At 39.9% G+C, this 18,616-nt stretch overlaps 1 protein-coding gene across 2 annotated transcripts; it reads right to left on the minus strand.

Annotated features, from left to right (window-relative positions):
• Positions 1-1,905: 1,905 nt before the first annotated feature.
• trpv4 (transient receptor potential cation channel, subfamily V, member 4) lies at positions 1,906-16,935 on the minus strand. Of its 2 annotated transcripts, XM_020594281.1 has the most exons (17): positions 16,742-16,935; positions 14,808-14,888; positions 12,074-12,516; positions 11,336-11,508; positions 10,464-10,616; positions 8,238-8,378; positions 6,575-6,873; positions 6,264-6,443; positions 5,872-6,030; positions 5,400-5,492; positions 5,215-5,288; positions 4,794-4,959; positions 4,638-4,704; positions 3,935-4,230; positions 3,661-3,788; positions 3,470-3,570; positions 1,906-3,349 (listed from the first exon to the last, which is right to left on the minus strand). In XM_020594281.1, exons 2-17 carry the CDS (start codon positions 14,814-14,816, stop codon positions 3,249-3,251), a joined length of 2,583 nt encoding a protein of 860 aa, XP_020449937.1. In that variant the 5' UTR covers positions 14,817-14,888; positions 16,742-16,935; the 3' UTR covers positions 1,906-3,248. The 2 variants fall into 2 exon arrangements, with proteins under 2 accessions (XP_020449937.1, XP_020449938.1); XM_020594282.1 differs by lacking the exon at positions 1,906-3,349 and having other exon boundaries at positions 3,480-3,570; positions 3,661-3,735.
• Between the last annotated feature and the right edge of the window lie 1,681 nt (positions 16,936-18,616).

Raw genomic sequence — 18,616 nt, forward strand, 5'->3', positions numbered from 1 at the left:
CCAGTGAATGCTCATTTCATTTAGAAATACCACACACTGGTGAAATGTTTCAATGGGGATCATGGGAGGATTTTCAAGGAAGAGAATTGGCTCTAATTAGAACTGTCTCCAGGAGCTGCCTTTTAGGTCTGGATTTTATTTTTATTTGTTTAACCAATATTTTACCCAGGGAAAATTCCACTGAGATTAACAGCCTCTTTTCCTAGGGTGCCCTTTTATCCTATAAAGAATATTGCCTCTTTTGCAATATCAGATATAGAAATCATTTGTGAGAGTGCGACCAATATACTGTAGCTTTTCTTCTCTGCGTCAGACCGCTAGACTTCAGGCAGACAATGAAAGTTGAAGCCATCAGGCTGGAGTGTTGTTTAGTGAATAAAGAATGAGTTGGCCCAAGTCCAGCCCAGTATCCGCTTGAGACTCATGAGCCTAAACACCTTTAAGCTTAACTGGCTGGACAATAACTGAACAATTTGCACTGCCAATATCTAAGCTAATTTGTTTACTTAGGACCTTTGGCTGAGACTGTCAACTTTCCCTTATGTGCAGTTACTAAATGTGGGCTGTTACAACATGATCCTGCTTGGCTGTGTCTTTGTTTGAGACACATTTGTGGCAGCAAACACACACATGCTGCAAACAAGTGAGCGATTTTGTTAGGAGCTAATGCTTCTTGTGCAAGTGTGCGGTTCCAGAGATGCTGACAGTGACACTTGCAGGACCGAGCCCTGCCCTACTTAACAGGCTGTAGGGAGGAGGGCAGGCCAACTTGTCAGTAGCGCTAGGTGCTCGCTGCTTAGATAAACCTGGAGGATTAGTGGCCCAGTTAAAGTTGGGGCAAAGAGGATTAGCCTCTTCTCTGAGGTGGCAAGAGATTCCCTGTGTCCTTCAGCTGCTGGTCTCAGAGAGAGAGAAAGTAAGGGGAGGAGAGGAAAAGGAGGGAAGCGAGGCACTAGTTATCAGGGAGAATCACCACTAACATTTTAAAGAGGAAAGGGAAAGGTGAAAGGCAATTAAGCAGGTCATAAATTGTTGCCAGCTTGTGGTTTCATTTAAAAGTCATAATTACTGACCAGGTGTTACAGCGAGGTCAACAAGAGTGAAGATCCAGAGGAAAAAAGATTTCATATGTCAACTACATCTACAAACTATAACTTATTAAGTAATTACAGTTAGCACCAACAGTGCAATATTTACAACTATAATTAAAATTATGTATTGTCTCTTGTCCTGCTCATCTGGGATCTTCTACTTGCAACACAGCAGAGGAATTTAAACCTCTGCCGCCATCAGCAGGCCAGAGGAGGAACTGCAAATAATCATTTACAAATGAAGCCTGAGCACAACTCAAGTGTAGCGTGTAATGAATATATATTTTGTCATAAATACTGTGAAACTCAAAGATGTAATCCTCAACTTTCAGTAAAATCAAATTTTGGTGTTTCATGCAAAGCATAAAATTGGAATAATGATGTAACAGTATTATAATAATAATAACCTAATATCTTAATTCTGGATGCATAAATGTATTTTAATGTTTGCTCAAACATGTTAATATCTATCTTGTTAAAACAGGAATTGTAGCAATACTAAACCAGCCTGACAAAGACAATCTTACATTTCTTTAAAGACTGTATATTGTTTTCAGCACTTCCCCAAAATGTATTTTATTATTTTAGTTTCCTTCATAATTCTTACAGGTCACTGGAGTCTATTTGGGAATTTCCTCATCTTTTATAATAAATTTAGAAAATTGTGTGGTTGATTTTGATTAGTAGCAAATATTCTAGGATAAAATAATTCAATTCAATCAAACATTTTGACAGAAAAAAACCCTCATACCTGTGCAAGAATTCCATAAAATAAATTCAGTATTTATTATTCTATGCATCATTGTGCAAACAATATAAAAATGCACGACATGTCCCTTTATAAAAGCAATGTAAACACAGTGAAAGATGACACGTGACCTTCACCAGTATTAAATTAGTGAAAATAACTTGTATGGTTTATCTGCTCCTAATCGAACCCTGTCATGCAGTACAGTAACACAAATGCACGTATACATACAATATAGTAGATGCACATAAACAAGATGCTGAACAGGGCAAGGAGCCAACAGCAATAAAAACACTGCAGAAAATAGGAGGAAGAACATAATGGCAAGGTCTGAGAGTTGATTATGCAAATACCCCAGCTGCAAAGGAACAATAACTCTGGAAATATAAAGACAAACCATAACACGGAAGACTGCTGTCTTGTATTTGCATATTTGCTTGACAGCTATAACCTGCTCATCGTGCCCATCTTGTTAAGGACATGTCTTTGTATTCATATAATAATACACACATCACAAATTGGCACAGTGTATTGTTTCAGTTCAAATAAAAACTGTGCTGTCTGAGCTGGCAGTGCAAGCCTGAGACTTCCCTAAGTTTTGAAACTATTTGATTAAAACAATATACGATAGGAAATGGCTAGAAAATACACCGTGAAACAGGTTTATCCTGTTTCTTTACAGTCAGAACAAGAAACATTCAAATCAGCTTATACAATATAATCTTCATGAACACATATAAGGACATAGAAACTAAAACCTTAAAGAACAGAAATCCTTTTCTATAATGTTTGTTTAAATGTATTCTTGAAAAAATACCTCAGATTGTAATTATATATGTAAATGTGTATTTATCAAAACACACTGCTAATACACTGATACAGTAATTATATTCCTTCTAACTATTCGAGAAGCCATGGTTCTGTTTTCTGTAACACTATAATGAGTGTGGAAATGCAGAGATATTGTGACTCTTAGAAACCTGAGTGATCAGCTTCTGATGTCTGAAATGTAGAAATACAGTACATTTTCATATCAGCTTCCCTAATCTTAGTAACAAACAAACATTGCAGCTCACTTTATCTTCAGTGCTACTTTTTTTCTCTTATTTTTAAATTTCAGCAATATAGGGTTAGTGTTTGTAATTCTATTTAGTGTTTTCCAGTTGATGGACTGAGTGATTTTTTTAAGCCGTTGTACAGCCAGTGTCTGTTTGTGTGTTCAATCCTCTGTCCTATTACACTGATTTTCTAACTGTAATGTTTACTACACTTTCTCTGGACAAAAAAGCACGAGATCTGTGCAAAAATAGTGCACTTATTGGCCAAATTGTTCCCTGCAGAGTGATCCCACGGATGCTGATGGCTCTCTGCTGTCTCTTTACAAAGACAGGACTAGTCTTTTGCAGGCGTCACTGTCCAGGCGTTAAGGGGTCCATCTCTATCAGTGCCTCACGACTCCGCACAGCCTTATTTAACTCCATCACTCGTGGAACTACTGTGGTCCAGCGGTCTGCAGGGGGGTGAAAAGAAGAAGGCATTACTTCTATCTATATGAACCAGTGAGTGTTTGCTTCACAAAATACTGTATTTGCCTGTGTATTTATTGATTAGAGCACAGTGAGAGTCTCACCTCTCTTCAAGACTTTGATGCTCTGCTGCAAGCCAGTGCCTGGATCCTCATTAATTATCGCCAGATTCTGATTCCAGTGAGACCAGTTAACCTCATCCACCCTGATGTAACAAGACATCATGGAGATGAACAGTTTTCTTTAGTGAAACTGACAGTGCTGAGTGACGGTGATTATGAGTCATGCAAAATACCTGAAGCAGCAGCGTCGATCGGATGAGCCATCAGCTTTCTTCCCCACAGTCACCATCTCCCCAACTCGAAAAAACCTGCGGAGGCAGGCTGGGAATGAGCGCTCGATGTCCAAGATGGTCGTTGCCCACTGTGAGTACACATTATTTAAACATGTTTAATTAGAGTGTTTAGCCCACTGATAATTAAAGCGAATTGACCCTTTAGCATTAAATGAAACTGTTTAGACTGAAAGAACACGCCTCTTTGACTGCCCACCACAAACAACCAGCCCACCTGAAGCTTCCAGATCTTCTTGCTCTCCTTTGACACGTGCCCCACCGTCTCCCCCATTAAAGCAATCAACATGTTGAGCAGCAGCACATAAGTGAGGATGATATAAGAAACCAACAGGACAAGAGAGATTTCTGGATACTGTGCGTTTTGGATCATGCCCATATCGCCTATCCCAATGGTCAGCTTGAAAAGGTCCAGTAAGAAAACACTGAAGGTGCCTTTGTCCCTGCAATTTGGGTAGGTGGGGCAGCCGTTTGCACACTCGGTAGGACACATCACCAACAGGGACACCAGGGCTGTGGGAACATACAGCAGGAGGATGGGTTATGTCTGTGAGGAACTGTTCAACATTTTGCCATAACCTGACAGTTTTACACTGTTAACTCATTGTTGGTTTTAGCCTCTGTATGGAAATAGCTGAAAATACTATTAATAAAATAAATTATCAGCCTTATCTTTTAAGTAATTAACTAGAGAAATACAGGTTGTGACCCTTTTTGATTTTGATATTTTTATCTTTGGAACCAGGCAAGGAGCCAGGGTATGGTCAGCTTAGCATAAAGACTAGAAACAGAGGATAAAACCCTGTTACTTGTATAGTGACAATAATAGACAGATATGAGTATGTTCTATTTCCTCATCCACTTTCAGAAGGCAAGTGAAGCTTATATACACCTGCAAAGTTAGATGGCCATAAACCTACCTGATGCATATCCGATCATGAAGAGCAAGTACACCAGCAGAAATGTGAAGATGTCTTTGAAAAGAATCTGAGAACCAAAAACAAGCAAAAAATGTAATGCACATAAACATGTGAGTTTACTGATTCATTTTCTGTCCATGTTTTTAATGATCTAACCTTCTGTATCATGATGCTGTAGACGCCAGTGAGCTTCACGCCTCTGGTGAAGTAAAGTGTGTTTATCCAGCCCAGGACAAGTGCAAACACCATCACAGACACATAGGCTTTAACACCAGACAGGTAGAGAGCAGCTGTGACTATAACTAGTACAGAATAGATGAAACTAGAAAGAACAGGGAAGGTAGGGAGATGTGATTGCTGGTATTTTAACATAATGTAGACATCACAGCAACATTACTAATGATTTAAATCAACATGGTTCAGAGAGGTGCTCGACATTCTCTGCTCTGTGTTTAATTAAAAAATATAAAATATGAAACATGCCAGAGAAGAGCTTAAGAAATTAATTAGACGACTCAATTAACAGGATGCAAAATTTGCAGTGGGTGAAAGTCAGTGAGAGCTATAGTGGACTTACTACAGCAGTTGAAAGGATCCCTCAGTAAATAAAGACTTAACCCCAGCCCACTTCTTCCTCAAGAGTTCCTTAATCTACAGAGAGCAGCATAAACATTTCCATAATGACAACAATGCTGTCATTACAGTTTTGCCTGAACAACCACTAATTACACCATAAAGATGCGTCAGATCATATTTACTCACAGTGGTGACGAAGAAGAATATTCCTGATGCGACGGTGATGATTTCTCCTGCCATTCGAACGTAGTCAGTGGATGTTACATAGGGGTATGGTGGCTGGGACAAAGGAAGAGGAGACTTAAAACAATAAAACCTGATATATATACACAGAATAAACCATATGGAAAAATATGAATTGATCAGACCAAGTGATGAGGGAAAACCACAATGTAAATGTTTTGTTTTGGCTTGGGTACAGAATAAATAACGTGGTAGAAAACTCTGAGGTGCTAGGTGGTGGGCTTTGGTGGAGCTGAACTCTGAAAAGAACCAGGATCAGCTGCCCCCCACCTGCTATGATACAAACGTTGGTGTATTGAAAAATCAGTGCTGCATGGACACATTCAGCGGTTTCACATCATGAATCACTGACCATTTCACATGCAATTTGGCCACGCTGTGAAAACATCAACCTTTTCAGTAGTTTCATACGCACCGTTCCTTGTGATGGTTGGTAATAAGCCACTAGGGTGAAGATGATCATGGTGATGAGGTAGGAAATCACACTGATGTAAAAGGTTACTGCAGCAAACTTCTGCCATTTGGCCCTCAGCAGCTCATTGATGGGCTCCACTGCCAGCATTTCATGGCGGTTCTGACAACAAAAGAAAATGTAAAATTAAAAATAAAATAAAATATAGGGAAATCCTGATTTTTGTACACACACACACACATTCTTTTATTGCACTCAGCTTTTTCTTTTCACTCAAACATTTCAGGTATTTTTATGTTATTCTAGGGGTTTGTTACTCTTAATACTCTTGATCTTGAGAGAAACATTTGATTCAGCTGTTGGAACGGCAAATAAACAAAACAGCCTTTATTCACCTCGCTGCGACTGTTGTATACAAGGATTTCCAGCACAGACTGTTCCTCTCCACCTGTTTCCAGTGACGACAGATCATAGAGGCAGGAGTACACTGGACCGTAAACCCAGTCCTTAAACTTGCGTGACAGATGACGAGCTTCCTCATCTTTAATCTCACGTCGGATAATGTGCTGAAAAATCTGGAGGAACATAGAGAAGCTGACCTAATGACCTGTCACCTGGGCACAGTAATATTATGTCAGGTACAAATATAATAATAAAAACTTTAGTTATACCAATGCTGCTTGGCAGACTACATCATTATCCCTACCCCTGTCTTGCCCAGCTTGGCGGACATCATGAGAGGTGACATGCCATCATTGTTGAGCACTGACTCCAGGTTGCATTCTGGGTAGAGCTTGGCACTTTTGATTAGCAGCAGGTCATACATCTTTGTGAGGAAACGTGTGTTATCCTTGGTGTTGTCCGCTATGTGCACTAGGGCGTGCAGCACTGTGTTTCCACGTGAATCCTGGCGCCGCAGGTCGGCTTTCTTGTCTGGATTCTCAGTCAGGTAGTGCACTATGTTGGGCTGGTTAGTGCATGCAGCCAGCGAGAGAGGAAACTCACCTGGGCAAACATAGAGCACTCAACTTCATACTGAATTCACAGGAGATGATGAGAACTGCATTTCAGATTAAAAATAAGCAAATCAACAGGAGGGTTAATTAAGAATGGTAGCTGGCGTCCGTATGTTTTAGCGGCACATACTAAACATGGATCAAAGGTTTGACTTAAATCCCTGCTATGAAAACGGCACAATTAGCAGTTGTTTGAAGGAGGGGCGCAATAGGGCCAGAGTGCCAAAAGCAGCTGCTGAAGATGAGCCGTTGCCATGGGTGACAGATTACTTTGTCACCTCACATAGAAACGCTCCTCTTCACGGATTTGCACGGGTGTATGCAGAGTGTTAGCGTGAGTCTAAATCCCATTAGCCATCAGCCCTGCCAGGTTCCTGTTCACCTCACTGCAAAGCTCCACAGCAAATTACTCACACTGTGCCTGGACACGCTGGGATTTGGGAATGACAACCGTGCTAAGTGCAAATAGAAATCATCTCCTCTGTGATGAGTGAGGACTATAATGCTTGAATGTAACACTTGAATCAAATAAAAACATTTTAAAAATTATAAATGAGTCCATAACATGTTGTATCTACTTTTCTTAAAAACGTTGTTGTAGAGTATCATTAAAATGTATCTATATATCTGATATACTATAATTATCATCAGAAGGTTAAAAGATGATGACCCTTAAGAGACGCCAGCAGAGGGCAGTGTTGAATTGACTTTTTTTAGGCTCTGGTTTATTTATCCTCCTCATCTTGTAGTATCAGTGAGATCATTCCCATTGGCAGAGGATGTTTACTTTTCTTAACTGCAGAACACAGACACCTTTCACTGGATGCAATGCTTCAGCATATGACATAATGCTTGTCTTTTTATGTTTTTGGAGCATGGCTAATGACGGTTTCTCATAAGATGCTTCAAAACCATTAGGGTCTAAGGTGGAGTTCACCAATAGACCACATCAATATCCTGACTGTATTAGTCTAGCCAAAACATGCCACGTTAAAAGAGAAAGGGTGGAGTCCTGTGTCACCTCATTTCTCCCTGGCAAACTGAGGTTTCTTTCCCAGGAAAGTGTATCACATATTAAGTATTTTAACACGGCAGCTGATAATACACATCTCAAAACCTTCATGTAAAAGAATAACCACTTATGTTAAAGTAATATCCCCATGTGAGTAAAGCATAAACTTAGTGCCAGCATAGAAATTGAAGTCACACAAACCTCAGACACACCACATCATTCAGACCATACAAGATAGAAAATACAGTAAAAAGCTTTGCAGAACTCTGTGTCTGATTGAAATACAAAAGCACAACTCTGTTGTTTTAAAACAAAATGTATGTAGTGACAAAGATCATTACCAAAGTAGAAGTTACCGCCCTCATCTTTGGGATGGAAGAAGCGTCCCCTTGCCTGTGCATGAACATCAGCTCCCTTCTCCACCAGCAGCTCCACGTACTGCTTACAGCGGCGCTCGATAGCAATGTGGAGCGCCGTCTGGCCTGGCAACACAACAAAACACAATACAGAAACATTTTTCCTATTAAAAGTATGTCTTACACTGTTTTTGTGACACATTCAGTTGAAAACATTTCGTCTGAAAGATGTAATTACTGAATTTAGGTGTCTGTAGTTAATTATATTGCCAGGCATTCTGCAACAAATTTTTTTGTTTTTTAAAACTGACTCCCAAAATATAAAGTTCAGGTACTTCCATACCTGTGAAATTAATGAGTTGGTAAATATACAAACTGAGCGAAAATAAACAGTAACATCACTTTCTGTATGACAAGGTGTTACAAGGTGAAAAGACTTCCTCACTGTTATCTCACAACCAATAACACATGTCGCTTGCTAACTACCAGTAGCTCACCTAAGGTTCTGAGAATATACAGTATGTAGTCTTCAATGCATTCATGATAAGGCTAAAAACCTTAAGACGACAGAACCTCAATTAGTGAACCTGCTCAAACTACAATCCAATCAAATACACAGTTGTCCCGCCCTCCTTTGACATCAAATTATTAATTAGCAGTCACCTGTCAATCAAATGAGTTACATTACTGTCAAGTCTGTGTACGTCATTTACGCCTTTCAGTGATGTTGGCAACTCTTTTGGACAGTGTTGCGTTAAAAGTCTTCACCTAAATGAAACAGTACACATTTACTGTACAAGAAACGAGGAGTACATTGCCATGGATTCAGTTAGTCGTGCTGTGGCCTGCAAAATGTTTAGGCTACATTTCAGTAAAGTAACACTATCACTAAGGCAAATTCGCTATTAGCAGTTGCTGTTTGCTACATACCAAATACTGGCGTTATAAGGAGTGTCTTTTTCTATGACTTCTATGAGGGGCTGTGGACATTTATTAAGATAAGTTTAAACATTTTGATACAACATGTGAATAAATGTCACTAATATAAAACATGAGTAGCTCTCAGGCGCTTTCATTTTGTCAAAGTAGCTCTGAGTAAAAAAAAAAAGGTTGGAGACACCTGACATAACGGATGAAATCCAAACAAATTATCTTCCCATTTACAAAGGTGTATACCAGTCTGAGTAAATAAATTCCTTTATCCCATGACTGGGCCTCACAACAAGTTATACTGGTTGTACTGATATTGATGTACTGAGTGGTACCAGCAGCAGTAGTACAGTACGTATATCTACGGTAAGCCTCAAGGGTCATACAGTGCTCAAGTTTGTTTTTAACACTATTTATGGTTGAAATGCTTTCATTTATTTAGCTAGTATTTAGGTTGGCATCATATAAAAGGCAAGTAGACAGAAGAATATGAAAGCCTTTGTCAGTGTCAGACTTTTGCGCGCAACATATGGCTATTTTTTGGTGTCAGTATGTACCAGTGGAAACTCGATTCATATCAAACCTGCTAAATATACGAGTATATATACTGATTCTTTCAATTTGGAACAGCACAAGTTTGTATTACAAGCCAAACGGCAGAAACATGTAAAGTGTTTGGGCTAGTAATTTTGATAAACAGTCAGAAATTTGTGTGGATCATTTTTAGGCAAATTTCTTGTGAGTAGTGAGTTGGATGGTGGTAACTTTGCTTGTTTATCTAGCATCATTGTAGCAGCACTAAACTTCATCTAAACATGTTACTGGTGTTTCTTTATTAGACAACACCGCCCAGGTGTGACAACAAGAATGGTGTGACAGTAGCAGGCTCCTGTGGTTGTTTAGTTTTTGGTTTAGACGTAGTTATTATGGTGAAATTTACTGTAGAAATGCAGCTAACACTGAAGACTGGAGCTGTCCAGAATCCAGAAACATGGCTTGGAGTTGGTAGGTGGCTCCTCTTCAGTGCTGAGGGAGCTGACCAATCAAAGCAGACTGGGCTTTTAGGGAGTGGGGCCAGGAGGTGAAACAGAGTGTGTTCACACAGAGGGAAAAGAGGTTCTGGCACTACTGGCGCTCTGAGGAAACTAATGAACTTTATAAACATACAAGGGTGTATACGTTTTCTAGTCAAACCTTTAAATAACAATATAAACCTGAATATGAGCATAATTTTTGACCTTTAAACTACAGCTGAGTTTTATGTAACAGTTATTTTCAGACCTCTGTAGTAGACATCCCTGAAGGGTGTATTTATGAACTCTCTGAGGCTTCCTGTCTTCTCCGCGATGTCCACCAACACTGGGATGGTGTCATTCTGACCATTGTAAAGGTTCATCAGGGCTTTAGGCAGACAGGTCTTACCCGTAGATGGCTCTGGTAGAAAGATAAAAACCAAATAATGTTTTTTATTTAGAGGAGATGACTGATAATGACTCTTTGTTTTGTCTCATTTCAGTGTCACAGAGAGGATCCCACAGCCCTATCTGATGAACTGAACTACACCTTCATCAGTCATTCAGTCCTTGCGATGAATAACATTACAAATGTTTTGGGATTTGTTGCATGGAAATAACTAATCAATGTTAGAAAGACTAAATGTTAAACACAGGGGTCAAACAAGCCTTTCACTCTTTTTAGTCTCTCGCTTTTTAAAGAAGACTGTAAAGCCCCATTTAACTCACTCAGAAGCATGACAGTTTGCTGTGATTTCTCTCTGTTCCTTGTCATAAACCTGAAACAACCTCTCACACACAGAGGGAGTTTACCTTAGGCCTGCCTCTAGCAGGACTCCACCTTTTTCCTCTCATATCCTCGCAGCCAAAAGCAGCAGAGAGAAGGGGGGGAGTACACATGTTCAAAGGTAAAGCAGCCAGAAAATAAAGCTTTTAAAGTTTCTGCTTAAGTCAAAATGTAGGATTTAGAATTTTAACAAAAACTATCAAAGTGTGATGTGAGAAATGAATATATGTCACCTGCATTTTAAACCATTTTTATTCCCTTGAAGTCTAACTTTTCAGTGATCAGTTCAGTTGAAAAAGCAGTACGCAGATATTTGACAATATCTGATGACAACCTGAGCATTGTAGTCTCACCTCTGAACTCCTCATCAGTTAACCTCTTTCCACGACTTTTCAGGTACTCCAACAGGCCCTCGAGGGCCCCGGGGTCTCCACGTGACACACACTCAAAGAGGAGATAGCGGTTGAATGTTTTTATTACCTTTGGTGTGTCTGCACTTTTACCATCATCACTGGATATTGGAGTTCTAAGGAGGCACAGAAACATGACACGATGTTATATCGCTGGTAAGATGCAAAACAGCAATACCTGGAATTCTATCTGAATCAGTGGATTCTTTTTACATTTCACTGCCTGAAAATTAAGATGTGTGTTTGATGCACAGACTGTCTTTTAGGCGTACCCACACCCTTGAGTACTTAGTCAAATAGACCTCTGTGTACATGGGACAGGTACAGCTGCCAGAAACAGGCAGCAGCCTAAATATTACCTCAGCGGCTGCAGAGCGGCCAACAACATGTTCTCTGTCAAATCAGTGAATGGACTGAATGAAGGACTGCTTGGCCCAATGTGTGTGTGTGTGTGTGTGTGTGTGTGCATTCTTCCTCATGTGGTACACCTCTGTCTACAGAGTGTTTTTGTTTTTATGACAGCGTTTTTCCCAGCTAGCCCTGCAGTCAATGCCTACTACTGTTGAGACAGAAAACTCCTGAACCAAAAGTTTAAAGGAACCCTTCTTCTTCTTCTTACAGATACTAAATCATGGAAACACAAATTATTTGTAGTTTAGAGGCAGTGAGGCTCCTTCTCACCCTCGTGGAAGCTTCTTTCTGTGTTTCTGCTTCTGGTTGGCCGGGTTGCTGATCGTACCATAGTCAAAAAGCGAGTCCATGGGTGCTTTCTTTGGACAGGGAACCACATTTGACTCATATCTGGTAGATTCCAGTAGGTCCGTAGGGGTGGAAATGCCCTTCTTGAAAGCACCCTGGAACTTCATGCGTAGGTTCTGTCTGCCGTCTGCAGGCTGCCCAGGCTGAACCTGCTCTGGGGCTGAATCCTGACTGGTGTCCTGAGTTGACGGTGAGCCATCAATGCTGTCAACCAAGTGTGAGAACTCAGACAGGGGGAATGCTGCGTTGCTTTCAGGCTGAGCGGCTGCGCCATCACCTGAGTCCACAGATTGGGCAGCTCCAGATGGAGTAGACGGAGTGGTGTCAGCCTTGGAAAAGGCCCATTTGAAGAGTCCAGAACGGCGCTGGAATAAAAACCATGATAAACTATTCAGAGTGAACTCACTCTGCAGCTGCATGGCCTTTAGATAATCAAAAAGGTCTTGTACAAGTGGAAAAAGAAGTCTTAACCTATTCAATTTCAATTAGACTTCTATGAACACTGAAATAGGAATATTTAACTTCAGACATATTTCATAACTCAGTCAGAAACTGTAACCTTAAAACATTTGGCTTAGGGATCATCAGCAGTGTTAGGCTTTAATTTCTCACTTGCAAGAAAAAGTAACAGCACTGTTTGCAATTTCCTGGTTTTCTCCATGAATTTTTCATGAAATATGATTTGATCTTTATTAAGTCACAAATATCAACAATCAACATCATCAATAACAACAGATCATCGTTATCTTTCATGTCTTAATTGAACACCCCCATTAAACATACAAAGTGATGGTGGCAAAACTAATGGCAACAGTGTTGCCTCAAGCAAGCGCTTCCTCTAGCTGTGCATTAGCCCTGGACAACATTCAGGAGGAATTTTTGACCATTCTTCCTTACAGGGCTTCAGCTCAGCCATGTTCTTAGGACATGTAGTGTGAACAGCTCTCCTGAGGTCATTCATAGCATCTCTATTGGGCTGAGGTCTGGGCTTTGACTGGGCCACTCCAGAAGGAGGATTCTGTCTCTGAAGCCATTCTGCAGTAGATTTATTTTGTTTATAGTCATTGTCCTGCTGCATCACCCAGCTTGTTCTGAGCTTCAGCTTGCAGACAGCCACCTTAACATTTTCCTGTAGGACACCTTGATAAACTTGGGAATTCTTTTTCCCCTCCACAATGGCAAGCGGTCCTGGTCCAGAGACAGCAAAGCAGCACCAAATCATGTTGCTCCCTCCACCGTACTTAACTGTTGGGATGATGTTTTCATGCTGGTGTGCTGTTCTCTTTTTATGCCATACATAGTGCTGTGTGTTCTTTCCAAATAATTCTACCTTTGTTTCATCTGTACACAGGACATTTTCTCAGTAGTGTTGTGGAGTCTGAAGGTGGTCTTTGACAAACTTCAGGCATGCTGCAGTGTTGTTTTTGGAGAGCAGTGGTTTCCTCTGTGGTGTCCTGTCATGGATACCACACCTGTTCAATGTTTTGCATATGGCTGACTCATGAACAGAGATGTTAACCAGCTCCAGTGAATCCTTCAAGTCTTTAGCTGTTACTCTAGGGTTTGTTTTTACCTCATTGACCATTCTGCATTGTGCCTTTGGAGTGATTTTGGCTGGTCACCTACTTCTATGGAGTAACTATAGTACCAAATCTTCTCCATATATAGACAGTATGTCTAACTCTGGACTGATTAATGACTCACATCAGCTGATGTTGCTTTTGAATAGCACACTGGCACTAGTTGAGTGTTTTTATAAGTCTAATCTAAACCACACCTCAGTTTTCAAATTTCATTGATTGGACTCCGGGTTTGCTAACACCTTACTCCAGCGGATGCTCAGCGACATCAGAAACCGAGTGTTGACATTACTTTTTCCACCATCAGTTTATATGTTTAATGGGTGTGTTCGATAAACACATGAAAGATCATGACTCTTTGTGTTTTATCAGCTTAGAAATATTCTATTTGTTGGTATCAGTAAAGATCAGATCTCATTTCATGACCACTTTATGCAAATAGTGTAAATAGGTGAATCTTATTTGTAAAATTTCTCTCCGACCTTTCCTCAGTTGCATGGTTTTCTTGCTTACCTGAGCACCATTAAGAGAATTAAGATGTCCTTAACTATGTTGGATCTGATCATGTGGAAGGAGGATGTACAAATAAGAGATATGAGATGCAACTGGTAGTAATGGTCAACAGGCAAGAAAGGAAAGTTTGAAACAGTATGAGATCTTTTTGTATCTAGAGGCAATATTTTTATGTTATATTTGTATGATTTTAGATGATGTTTGCCAGACAAAAATTTCACCCAAGGTGGTAAGCTACTCAGATCTGGACACAGCTCATCTCATGATCAATTTTAAAAATAGCCACAGTCCTTAAATTGTGTTTTGTTTCATGAAAACATATTAATTTTATTAGAATGTTAGTAAAGGTGGTCTTCTTTTCAGGTTCAACTCCACTATACAACACTGCAGGAAACCCTAATATAGCAATAGGATTTTGTTTGCTAGCCACTATGATGAGAGAAAATTGAGTAAAATTAAGTTGTATCTCATGAGAAATTGTTTAAATGCTACAATTCCCAAAGGAACCCTGGAAAGTTGAAGCCACTTATAAAGTATACAGTTGACATTTAACCCCTTTTTACCTCATTCATCACTTTTATCGCAAAGATGTGCCAAATTCCTCTTCAGGTGAAACTGGAAATGATGCTGAAGCATGTAGGTGTCTGTAGAAACAAAAAGTTACTATGTTACCATTAGATGAATTACTGACACAGAATTATATACAAAAAATCTTAAAGTCCTAATAACATAACATCTCTGTCATTTGGGGCTCACAGTCAACAGCCAAATCAACGCCATCCAGATTTACTCTTTACAGCCGATAGATGGTCTTTTATTTCCCAGCCTCTCTGCACACACAAACACTACTGCTACAATATGCTATCACAAGGAAATTTGTAAAGTATGCAGTCCTCACATGTCCCTCCACAGCTTCCTTTCAAATCATACTTTTCCACAAGTTTGGTCAGGACTGCCTGGCAGTTAAGCAACACAAACATGGGAGGTTGAGTCCCCCTAATGCAGAGGAATGAGTAGTAGCCCTGTCTGACACAGGATTATCATGCCTTTACACTTCAGCAGGCATGTAATAGCAAAACGACAGAGGAACACAGGGGGGCTTTCCCTAATAGACTATTATAACAAGACTAGGAACAAAGGATGGGGTTGTTTAGTGGACATGTCTGAGGGCAGAGATGAGCCCACTGTGTATTAAAGCTGTCAGGGTAATAGAATGGGATCATAAAATACCAAGTAGACCCAAAGCTCACATATTAGCCACTTACTGGGTCAGGAAGTGGAAATTCACCTGTGAAAGTTTCTAAATGTGGCTGACTCTAATGTCTCCTCAGAGACGTGGGACTTCATGCTCTGTCACTGCTGATGTGACACTATCCAGAGGCCTGGAGCCAAAGTAAGAAAGAAACAAAAAGTCTTTCAATTTTTGATTTTAAGGAGTAAGGGTAATAGCAGCCATCAAAAACATCTAATATATTTATGTCTTAAGCTGCCATAAAGTAATTAAATGCCAACTTTTAAAAACACACAAGGTTATATTAAAGCAGTAAATAATGATAGGCTTTAAAACACTGAAATCGGTAAATAAACTCAATTACAAGCAAAATGCTAAATTTGTGGAATCGTTAAGAAGTTTAGGCTTCTTTCTAATTAAGGCTATAAAACCTTTAGACACAGGAAAAGTATCTTTCCCGGTCTTACCAAACTTGTATTGCTGCCACCCTGACAAAAAATATGAGCTGTATTTCGTTATATTGAAAAACATTTTTCGTTTTTACGAGATACTTTCACGTTAAACAAACAAAAATTCACGTCACAAATGAATATTGTGGGTTTATTAACCAAACCAGTGATTCTAAAGGACACCTCCTAAGCCCAATGCTGGTCATTGTGTGGAACGTTGGTGTCACGAAAAGGGGGAATGCGGGGACCACACCATTATGGGATATGGAGTACTCTAGCATATACATTCATCACAGCTGGGGTGTGTGTGTGTTGATGACAGAGGTGCTCCAGCTGCGCAATGCTCCTGCAAGAGGTTCTCGGCAGGCAGCGCTCGGCATAACCCCGGTCTTTGAGAGTAACTTTAGAAAAGATCCACTCTGGAGTATGTGTTACACATTAGATTATACACTAGGTCCTCACGTGTCCCTCCAGCAGCTGTTCTCTCATCAACACCCATACCAGCCTTCCACTCAGTGACCAGAGCCACGATACCCCGCACATGTCCCGAACACAACAGGTAAAGTCAGTCTGTGCGTTGCTGTCACTCACTAAAAGCTCACATTAGGGAGTAGAGGTGATATTATCCCTTTTCTAGAATGTGTGTTAAAATATTAGATGATTCTTCAGGCTATAAACGTGAAACTACATTTCTATCCAATTTCAACTCGTTGTTATTATGAGAGAAATACAATATCTGGTCATAACGAGATACTGAGAAATTCTTTTCTCTGGGTGGCACCAATACGCTACCGTAAGAAGCAGATGTGTTACTTACTGTGTTCTAACTTAGTCGATCTTGTTTTCTTCAGGAAGTGTGTATTCCACTGCTTTTTTTTATTATTATACTTAAAAAATCTCTCCAACTTCCCTTCGCCTGGTGAGCGCTCCTCTGCAGGTTTAATGTGACTCCATGACACGGTGTTATATCTAAACTGCAGTCCTACTTCTCTGTTTCGTGAGTCTGAAAGCCCAACAGAACAACGGATGCCTTCGGGGGATTTGGGGGTGGGACAGAGTGGCCGCTCACCTTGCCTGAAAACCGGAGCCGCGCCAACACGGAAGTATAGGCCTGTGTTTAGGTGCTGACTGGCTCCAGAAAATCTAAAGATGCGTCAGAGACCCCGTTAAATCCTAATACCCGGGAGTTGTTTATGGGGTACGTGGAACTTAACGTGGAACTGGCCTTCACCCCAACCAGTTACCTCTATGTACTCCTGGGTATTGGGACCAGTTTACCGTGGGCAAAGGGACCACCACTTGTAACTGTAAATGCAGGCTGCTGTTATGTGAGGGGAAGTTGTGGATATGTGATTAAAAAGCTATGTGTAACAAGTTTTGTGTGTGTGTAACTAAAATGTATTCATCACCAATTTGCCAAACATGAAGCATTTCCTTTTCATACTCTCTGCCTATTTATTAGGCCTATTTGACTGCTGAGTCTGCAAACGTTAATGTAAACACCATTCAAATAGCACAAGAGGACATTAATATAGCTTTTGTGGAAAAGTGGTTCTGCTGGTATCAGTCATATTGATGGTATCTATAGTCAAAACATTCTTCCTCTTAGGGATTGATGTGCCCGCCCCTGGGTGTCAAGTTCTCTTGCTTATTCCAAGAAATAGCAAGACCGGTTTGTGCAGTTTATTTGTCATCACTAAAACCTTGTTGTGTCACCAGGATCCTTCTTTTCAGCTGTTGCTCCATTAGACCGGAGTTGATAATAGGCTTTGTGTCGGTAATACTCTCAATAATACACATAGGATGTCAATTTCACAGGTCACTTGCTCTATATTTATTACTACATTGTTTCACTGGACGTCATCCATTGTGAAAGCTGCAGAACAACCACACCCTGAGGTCTGTTTAGTTGCTTTGTTTAAGCTCCATCATCTCACATAATTTCTCAAATACTGATCCATTTCTTAGCTATTCATTCATTCATTCATCTTCTATACCGCTCAGTCCCTCTTAGCTATTCAAAATCACACAAATGAGTGTGTGTGTGTAGTAAATCAGGAAGGTATGGTGAGCCTGCCTCCAGAGGGAGCATGAACACAACAGAAAAATAAGGATCCTGGTTAAGCCACCAAACTCTAGGCACCATTTAATTTACCTGTGCTTATTTATAGCTTTAACAGCTTTTATAGAGTGAAAAATACATATTTTTCAGTGCTGTAGTTGACCCAAATTAAGTTTAATGTAAGACCATGTATCATTGCACAATAGGAAAAATCAATTACAAATAAAAGTCCACCATTAATAATTTTATTCAAGCAGAGGCCTTAGCAGAACCTTAGATTCTTGGATATTCTTACTTAGCATTAATGTGTAAGCAGTAGTTTTAGTTACACCAATGCATCTAATTTTATTAGATGGCCATATGATTTATATATAAATTACAAATCTTCAAAGTAACAAGTAACTTTAAGTGTGTGGTAAAGTAAACATTTCCCTCTGAATGTAGAACTATAAACACTCACAGTACCATACACAGATCTGGAATAAACGTGCTTGGTTATTTTTATTGCAAATTGTTTACATGAGCTCAAAATATAACATTTGTTATTTTGCATCTTGCATACACTGCAACATAATTTCAGCCACAAGACAGACAAACATTTCAGTCATTCGAAACAGTGATGAGAGGCCA

The sequence above is a fragment of the Monopterus albus genome, unplaced genomic scaffold (genome assembly GCF_001952655.1).
Source record: "Monopterus albus unplaced genomic scaffold, M_albus_1.0 scaffold23.1, whole genome shotgun sequence".
NCBI lineage: Eukaryota > Metazoa > Chordata > Actinopteri > Synbranchiformes > Synbranchidae > Monopterus > Monopterus albus.